This window comes from Berghia stephanieae, chromosome 2 (genome assembly GCF_034508935.2).
Source record: "Berghia stephanieae isolate SIO BIC M18660-M18661 chromosome 2, UCSD_Bste_1.3, whole genome shotgun sequence".
Lineage (NCBI taxonomy): Eukaryota > Metazoa > Mollusca > Gastropoda > Nudibranchia > Aeolidiidae > Berghia > Berghia stephanieae.
Window position 1 is genome coordinate 50,810,066 of NC_088361.1, and position 9,692 is coordinate 50,819,757.

General features: G+C 33.8%; 1 protein-coding gene across 1 annotated transcript; it reads right to left on the reverse strand.

Moving 5' to 3' along the window:
- Positions 1 to 819: 819 nt before the first annotated feature.
- LOC144965110 (uncharacterized) lies at positions 820 to 7,665 on the reverse strand. Its single transcript, XM_078900047.1, has 6 exons — positions 7,423 to 7,665; positions 6,731 to 6,801; positions 6,021 to 6,128; positions 5,610 to 5,698; positions 5,083 to 5,167; positions 820 to 3,917 (listed from the first exon to the last, which is right to left on the reverse strand). Exons 1-6 carry the CDS (start codon positions 7,499 to 7,501, stop codon positions 1,938 to 1,940), a joined length of 2,412 nt encoding a protein of 803 aa, XP_078756173.1. The 5' UTR covers positions 7,502 to 7,665; the 3' UTR covers positions 820 to 1,937.
- Positions 7,666 to 9,692: the final 2,027 nt, after the last annotated feature.

Here is a 9,692-nt window from a genome sequence, read left to right on the forward strand (position 1 = left end):
CACGTTAGGAACTCCAATAAAAATGTGAGTTAGGTTACCCATGACAATATTTGGTGTTTTTTGATTGTTTATGTCTTTGCTTGTTTTAAAGGGTTTTACGGCGCTTGCAACACATTTAGGTTATATCAGCGCCAGTAAAAAGGAAGAAAATTGGATAGTAAAAACATTCTAGATGTACAATTAAAAGGACTTAAGGAAAAAATAGGGCAAATGGGAATGGTTCAAATAGAGAACAATAAATGTAGATTCCAAGAACATACTATCAGTGTACTTAGATTGAGATCACCTAAGTCTTATCCAGACACCAGTACAAGATCCCACAAAGAGGGATACACTCAAATGTTTACAAATCATATGTTAAAGATTAAAAAAAAAATAACAGTACAAAAGGGAGAAGATATACAAGGAAAAAAATATCATCTCCCAAAACTATGACTATACAATCGACGGTTTCCCTCCCAGCCAAGGTCAGGACAAAACTAAGCATCTCATTCCAAGACAAAAACAGAAAGCAATTGGAAAACAGATATAGGGGGGTAGAAGACACAGTAAGTACCTCTCTGCCCACTATGGGAGGTCGGGAACCCCATCCCAGTAGGATTGTTCAAAGCACCAACCAATTAACACGTGATTTAACCAGCATTCGAACAGTAAATAACACACGTGTCTTAGGTTGATAGAAAATTAAATGTAGTCTACCTACATGTGTAAGCATAAAAAAAATTCTATCCAGACAAGTACCCAACACAAACGATAGAAGTAGAAGTATAAACGGACAGAGATAAGCACATTTATTAAACAAATGATGACGGTAACGACTTTGATTTTAAAATAAAAATTTATTAAAAACCAATATGAGATAAACATATATTTTAAAAATACGTGATGTTACCCATGAACAAGAGTTTGATGAAATTATACACCAAAAATACATGATTTATGTCACCCAATGGGTCACTTAATGCATATTTGTACCATAAACATTTAATGAAATTATACACCAAAAATACATGATTTATGTCACCCATTGGGTCACTTAATGCATATTTGTACCATAAACATTTAATGAAATTATACACCAAAAATACATGATTTATGTCACCCAATGGGTCACTTAATACACATTTGTAACATAAACAAGAGTTGATGAAATCATACACTAAAAATAAATGATTTATGTCACCCATTGGGTCACTTAATGCATATTTGTACCATAAACACTTCACTTCATGAAATCATACACCAAAAATACACGATTTGCAATGTTACTTGATATCTGCCATGTATTTGGAAAATCTGACTTTTCCTTATCATACATAAAAGGCTCCCAAACCATTGAACCCATCATCACCAACATTGCATGGTGTTTACAATCGACATAAAATAAATGTGCTTTGTATGAATTTTTGTTTTGATAAAACATCTGGATGATTTTATTTTATTTTTTAAAAAGGTGAATTTGTTCATCAAATCCACTCAAAAACACAGATGCCATCATCTTTAGCATGTTGACTGCACGTATGTCTTACAGTATAATGAGGCAGTCGATACCTACCAGATGGTGGTTACTTTCAATATTTTCAATGCAATCATTCTTGTAACAAACATTATAAATATTGAACAGTTTTCCACTCTTAATTTTGTGAAAGACAAAGCGAAATATTTTAGACATTTGACTAGATATCCTGTCAACTTTTAGATGATTACAGGTTATCACTAAAAACAATTTTAAAATTCAAGGCCTAGAAATTTAATTCAAGACCAGCAATTTAAAGAAAAAAGACAAATATCAACACACTTAAATTTACAGAAAATGTTTACACTGTTACATCCAACAGGGGAAGGGTGATCCCAGCTTGTATATTATATATGTATGAGCACCAAAAACAAGAATTAATACACCTGTCACCCATCTTATGTCTTGTAACATATTTATGCTATGAACAGAAACTTCTGAACTTCTTTTTCTCGTTGAAGACTTTGTTTCTTACCAAAGTTGCCTTATTTTCATAACCTTCAAGAACTTTGTATTTTGATAAAAATTCAAGTACATCTCTTTTGCTGGGAAGACATCCTTTATTTGAGGTATCTGTGATATATTTCTTGAAGTAAGAGTTTACAATATCGGACTCGTGATCAGACCATTTTGTATATTGACGTTGAGTAACGTCTGGTAATTTTTTGCTTCTGTTTCCAGCAAGCTGTACATTTTGTTCATTAACTGTTGCTTGCTCAGAAAGATAGCTGGACAGTTCATGTTGTTGAGGTAATGTTGTAGAACAAATATCTGAGTTGCTGATTTCCCCTTCTTCATGTGAAACTCTTTGAGGCTGTGGTGTATCATCTACTGAGTTCAACAAGAAATTCCCCACTTTTGTGATTTCTGTCACTGCCAATGGACACTGGTACACATTTCTATTGACAGATTCAGAGTGTCCCATGTGACGATAAAAAATGGTCCTTTGTTCTTCTGGAATGTCTAATTGAGCAAACATGGTGGAAACTCTATGTCTAAACTTATCAGCAATCAGGAGGTGAGGCTGCTTCAGTCCAGGACAACGTTTTACAACAGACTGAAGGCAATGGTATCCACTGGCATGGTCAGTTGATTGACCAGTGTTGGGAAACAAATATGTATTTTCAATAGAAACATTACAATTTATCCTCTCACTTAGAAGTTTTGTTATAGGCTCTATTGTGTCCATTGGGAACAAAACAGGAACAAGTTTTCTATTACCTTTGCCAGCTTGGTAGGCCAGTTTCAGATTATGGATCAAATATTTTTCCATTGGATCGTCAACATCCATAATTAAATTTGGATCGATCCAAGCACCTGTGATGGCATCTCTCCACTCAGCTAAAGTAAGCCTACTTGGCTCACCACCTCTTCGAGCATTAAACATGGTTATCCTTGACAAAATTATATTCCTCATGAAAATAAAAGTCTGTTTATCCCAGATACCAAATTGAGCCATCCCATTTACCATTTCCTGCAACAAGTATTTTCTGAAAGTTGAAATATCTTCTTCCAATGGCATGGCTGCTGGTTTACGAAGACCACCCCGTTTTAATTCACATTCTACTTGAGCTGAATAAAAGATAAAGCTCCAATTCAGATTGAGGACATCCATAAATCTGCTCAAATCTTGCTCTTTGTCAAATACACCTTTCATAACAAAGTACCCTTTCATGACGTTGACTGCCTTCTTTAGAACAAATCCGATTCTCACTTTCAAACCGGCCTTTTGGCCATCATCTTTGTCACAAAATTTGATGACAACCTTTTCAAGTACATTGAATTGTTTGTAGTCCAACACATCTAGTCCCGAGGCATTTTTATTTTCGGACTCTGCTCGTAATAAATAAATTAAGTTGGCAAACAGTCTCATCTCACCCATTATAACGGATCTTTCCTTTTTTACTGATCTTGCCCATTGTTTTTTCCCAAGCAACAATACAACTAAATCTGTTCTGCAAATCTCTCCAACATCATCTTTTCTAAACCTATCAATGACATTGGTCTTAAACTCAACATCAACACCTATGTCTTTTGCACAGCCTGACAAAGAAGTCATTTTAATTGTGTCAGCTTGCAAAGACATCACTCGAGAACACTTTTCTTTGTGACGAAAGATATTTTTGCCATCAAAAAAGCCTAAGCAGCCAGAACACATTACTGTATCAGCATTGCCTTGGCGTCTCTCCCTTATTAAAGTTGCTTGCTTATCTTTGCGATGAATTTCTGCATTTGCTTTAAAAATGCCGCTTTTTTTCATGGTATCAAACATTCTGTTTTGCTCTTTGCTCGGTAGTTTCAAAGCAGAAATCACCTCCTCCTCTGTACTGTGTTTTCTTTTTATATGACGAGTGAGATGGGTTTGAAATTCATCACAAAACTTACACATTCGTTTTGGTTTCTGAAATGTAAATCAAAGAAAAGTTCATTGCCCAGATGATAATGCCATAAGCAGTGATTTCATAAATGCTTGAAAAAAATATCCTTGAGGACAAATCACCTTTTAAAAATAATGTCTATTAAATAAATTAGATAGAGGAGTGTTGATGTTCAGATATTTATGAAGGTAGGTTAAAAAAAAGAAAAACATACTTATTGAAATCTAACCATCTTCCCAATAACTACCAAAATTTATAATGGCCACTTTCTAAACGCTCGACTCCCAGAATCTCAATCCTCTTACAATTGCACACTAATTTCTAATTAAATTTTTGTTATTAATTTTTTTTTTAAATTATGCCTTTTTCGCCACGACATCATAAGATATCGTCGCCTAGACATTCCACAAAGGAATATAGATAACTCATCAAACAAGATGTCTGATGACAACAGGAATCACCTATGTTGTCCAAGTGAGCAAATTGGGGGTTAATAATCTTGCTCAATGAAAAAAACGAAAGTGCCTGAAGCGGGGCTCGAACTCAGGTCCTTGCGGCACACAGTGCAATGCCTTAACCACTCGGCCACTATAATTCTATAACTAGGGGACTATAATTCAAATCTGATCCATCTTTTATACTACATGGGCTTTCATCACACTGGACAATTATTTCAATCAACACTGTGTACTATATTATAGTTATTTTAACTTAAAACCATTAACCATGAAGAGACATTCAAAAATGTGAATTTGTGTAAATTTAAGTGATTGACATTGATGTTACTGAATATAGTGCATACATGTAACCCGATCCCTGAAACCATGAGACAAAGACTGTTCGTAGGACATATTCTATGTTTAAATACAGAACATCTCCAAAGACTTGGATTTAATGTATCTATACAGTTTGGCTGGACCAGCTGTCAGTCTTCTTTATACAAATTTCAGTTAATGACTCTTAATAAAATCACAACTCTAACCTCCAATCCTAATTAACACCTTGTACACCTGACACTTATGCTGCTAGTAAAGCAATGCACCATAAATGTACCTTGCCAAGCAGACATTAAAAAAATTGGAGATATAGACCCGATCTACTCAAATTGTTCCTCTGATGTTACATAATCAAAACAGACGTTTATCCTTCCGCTAAAGTCAATTCGTCAAATAAAGTAATAAGACTAACCTTATTACTGCTTTCATTCCTATTTTCATTCAGTTGGGATGGTTCAAGACGGACTTCTTGTGGATTTGGTAACTTTTCATCAGGCCTAAAAACATATTCTTTTTATTAGAAATTTGATGTAAAATAGTAGTAATCAATAATAAATATAATTCGTAAAAATTAGATTAAATAGCATAAGTAGATACCTAGTTGCTCCAATCATGATCAAGATAAAAATCAAGAGTTATATCCTATTATTATTATTAAACATGGAATATTTTAACAGAGGACACTAACATATACCAGAGTTTGACTTAAAAAATTATAATTTTTAAGAAATAAATCAATCATATTAGACAGCATTTTTTATGTTCCACCCTGTTCTCAACCTTATTATATGTGCTTTGTATGTTGTATTTTATGTGACTTTAAGAAATTATATAAAGATTGGTTGTGTCTTTAGATCTTAGGGGAGACAGCGATCAATGACTGCTTATAATTATCATTTATGTAAATAGGATCATGTATCTCATAGTGGTTTTTCCTACCTTATATTGTCGACTAATCCATCAGAATGAAATTCAACAATTTCAGATTCGCAATGATTACTTTCAGCATTGTCAATCAGCATTGGATCCTGAGAATGCAAAATAAAGATTGTTCACATCAGACAGATTTTTCATAGAAATTTGCTTACACAGCTTATTAAGATTTGACATGTTTAAAGCAGTATTTAACCGCAAGACTATTTATTCTCCATCAAAATGTTTTTGGATGTATCTCTAACTCTAAGCCTGAAATTTGCTAAGCGGATGCAACAGTACAAGGTGATCATCCATAATACAAGCACAGATGTTTGATTAAGTAAGGAGCTATAATGCAGAACAAATGACATGTTAAAGAAGAGGGCAGAGAGATGAAGATATGCTTTTCAATTAATGATCTGTCTTATTAGGTACCTGATTCCAATTTAGGATCTTTTCTTTGAACCTCAAAGCTGGCAATTTGGAAAGCATTTCTTCCCCCTCATCCTCACTACTTGTTTGAGATGGTGGTGCTGGAACAAACTGTTGATATAAAAGAAATTAAGTTTTTGATTGATTCAAATGTAGAAATGGAAATGTAATGGTGCCTTCAAAGTGATCTGATATTACAGGTAATGCTCTATTTAAATATGGTTAGATTTGTTTAGAAAATAGGTTTCAATGCGACATAGCATTAGACCTAGGAAATGATGCACCATTAAAGTGAGAGAATAGGGAGAAGCCTCAGCTGAGTTTCTGTAAAGAACTAGGACAGTCACTAATCGTAACAACTTTTATTTTTAAAATAATTATTTTCACAATGTGTAACGAATAATTCTAATCGTAAGACTGAGTAGCATAACATGTTCAATAGCACTGGCTTTATGAGTAATAAGCATTGCATTATTATAGCATTTCATGTGTGAGAAAATAAGTTGTTTTTTAAAAACGGGGTTGAGGCATGAAATATCTAACATTAACATACACAGAGACAGCATCAAAAAATGATAAATGAATAAATATTAAATACTCAAGTATAAAAGTATTTGAGAAGCTTTAAAACAAACATAAAAATATATTTTATCTTAAAACAGTAGGCCTAGAATTTGCTTAAAAAAAGAAACAATGTTTTTCTTCAATCTTACATCTGGGTCAATATCTCTGTCAGCAGAGGGAACGGGAGATGAAGAACTGGAGGGCATTTCTTGCTCAGCATCTTTTGTGGAAGAGAATAAAAGTTTAGGATTAATTAATTAAGTACAAAATTAAGAATCAAAATGCCCCTCCTCTAACTTATGTTTATCTTGATTGACATGCACAAAACTTTAAAGTTGGTTTTTGTTTCCAAGTTATCCAAGCTTTGATCTATGTGGACGATGAATAACGTACATGTCATAATAAAAGTATGAGAATGAGTAGTAAATGTGCATAGTCATCATAGAGCCTACAACAAACCTAGAGTATAGAGACTATAATATATACACATAAAAATCTTTAGTCTTGAGTCATCTATTATTATTATTATTCGTTTGTTTGCTGTCTTTTGTGACTTTGTGACACTTTGCCTCTCATATTATTATTATCTGTGACAAACAAAACTGGCAACGAAAAAAAACAAACATTGCCTTCTCCTCGCGCCTCTATCTAACCTTTGAGACTAGACTAGAGTACAGTGACTGAGAATTGGTCTACATTATCATTCATCTAGATAAATCTAAATCTTAATTAAGTTCTAGAAAAAGCATGAGTATAAGTATACGTATAATTATAATCTAGACGTCTAGATAGAGTTAGTCTCTTAGTCATAGTCTTACTCTTACTCTTACTGTTCTCTTACCTTTTTGTCTGGACTCCAACATTAACATTCGTTGAATGCCAAGTTCAACCAAACGTTTGCTTCTAGTCAATGCCGCCATGTTGCAATTACTAAATGATGGAATTAAACTGATAAATTACTTGTCAACAAACGGACTGACAGACAGTCTACTGGTGACAAGAATGGAGAATTCCATGTCGAAAACCGCAAATTCTGTGCTACTTTCATTTTCCTTCTTTCCCCATAGTGTTTTCGTTTTGGGTCTTAGATTGTCGTAAAATAAAAAATTCGGTCAATTGTAAAATAGAAAATCGCGATGCCATTCCGTAAGCTGGATGTAAAAATGTATATCTTGGGGTTGAGACCAGAAAACTTACTTCGTCAAATTTCTGGTCTTGGATTTGTTTCCCAAAAAATCAATTGGGTTGAAAAAAAAATTCTAGCATTGAAATCGCCTTGATATATATCCGGACATGTGAGATATCATGTGTTTTAGCCTGGGTCACGCAAGTGACATTTACACAATGGGTGACATAACTACGAACTTGATTAAACACTGATATATCTTTATTTAGTGATTGGAATTCTTTAAAAATTGAAATATAGAAAGTAAAGACACAGACCAAAGCAATGCAGGGCTATTTATAGGCATTGCATCATGAGTATGAAAGATGAAAGCGTTTGAGTTAGGTCGCCCGAAAAATGGGTGACCTAATGCACAAACCTTATGAAAACCTGAGTTAGGTGTCCCAAATGGCTACCTAACGTAGTATTTAGTAATATATATATATATATATATATATATATATATATATATATATATATATATATATATATATATATATATATACTGGAAGATTTTTATCTTTTGGGACTTTGTAGATATTATATCTACACCATTAAGACGCCGGAGCTTTTAACTTTGATTGTATAATCTTCAAGGATCAAACCCGAGCCCGCTGTCAAAGGACTACACAATAACCCCTTACCAATTGCCTGGAAGTGGAATTTTACGAGCCCGATCCTGTTATCAGAGGAATAGATCATCCAAGCCCATCAACTGCCTGGAAACGTAAACTTACGAACCTGACATATTATCATAAGTTACGTAAAATATTCATATCTCTATTTGTAACTGCCACGATCACTGTTTATCTCTTTTAATTAAAGTTCATCATTATTTTTATTTCATTGTAAACAAATCGTTAATTGTTTTTCATTTATAGTAACTAGTAAATTCTGGGGCCTCATTCTACATATATCTTTATGCATAGTCGAGTAGCTCTTTACTCACTTGAGACCATGACACCTCCCACTCCCCCCTCCCTCCTCTTCCTCCTCCTCCTCCTCCTCCTGCTTCTGTTTCTTAAATATAAAATATGTGTATAAAGAATATTCTCATTAAAAAATTAAGTAAATTGTCAGAGCCAATGAATGAATTGGAATAGAATAATTGAATAAGGTTACATTCGTATTAAATATTTGGACACAGTTTGTAACCAATCTTAAGTCCCAGTCCTAAGTAAAGATTTTTTAAAAATTATCTCGCGCTTATTTATAGTCCAATAATATGAGAAAAGGTGAAGACAAGGCGAGGGAGGAGAAGAGGAATAGAAGAAGAAGGAAGGAAAGGCAGAGAGGAAAGGGGGAAAGAAGACTAAAAATGGAAGAAAGAAATCTAGGGACAAATGAAGATATTGATAAGGGGAAGAGGTTAATTGTATTTATGACAACGAAAAGAATTTTTGTAGTTTACATTGAACAAGTGGGCGGTATGAAATAGGGCTTTCTGAAACCTCATTGAGAGCGTTGACAAATATTTTATTTCTCCCATGGGGTTGATATTATATCGTCCAGGTCCAACCATCGTCGCTTGCCAAAATAAAGTGATTTCAAACTTCTATATGGTGAAAACAGAGGAAAAAAATAGTTTTGGTCACTTCTTTGATTTGTTTATTGTTTTGGGGGGTTTTTTGTGGGGGGTTTTTTGTCGTTGTTTTTTTTTTTTTTGGTTTTTTTTTTTTGGGTTTTTTTTGTTTTGTTTTGTTTTGTTTTTTTTGTTTGTTTTTTTTTGGGGGGGGTTGTTTCAATATTAGATTAATGTATTTAGATGAAAGCCCGTATCAAGTAAATCTATTTTAGGCTCCAACAATGAGAAGTCCACTTGCCATTTTCACAGGCCCGCGAGATATCAAAGTTACATCGTACTGTCTGGCCCGCCGACGAAAGATTATACTGAAAACTAAGTTAACTTAAGGAACCAGAGAAGAAAAGTGCTTGAAAGGGGGTCA

Coding starts and splice junctions, on each gene's coding strand:
- LOC144965110 (XM_078900047.1), bottom strand. CDS start 7,501: ATGGCGGCATTGACTAGAAGCAAACGTTTGGTTGAACTTGGCATTCAA. Junction 5,699..6,020: donor AGATCCTAAATTGGAATCAG/GTACCTAATAAG, acceptor TTGCATTCTCAG/GATCCAATGCTGATTGACAA. Junction 5,168..5,609: donor GGATTAGTCGACAATATAAG/GTAGGAAAAACC, acceptor ATATGTTTTTAG/GCCTGATGAAAAGTTACCAA.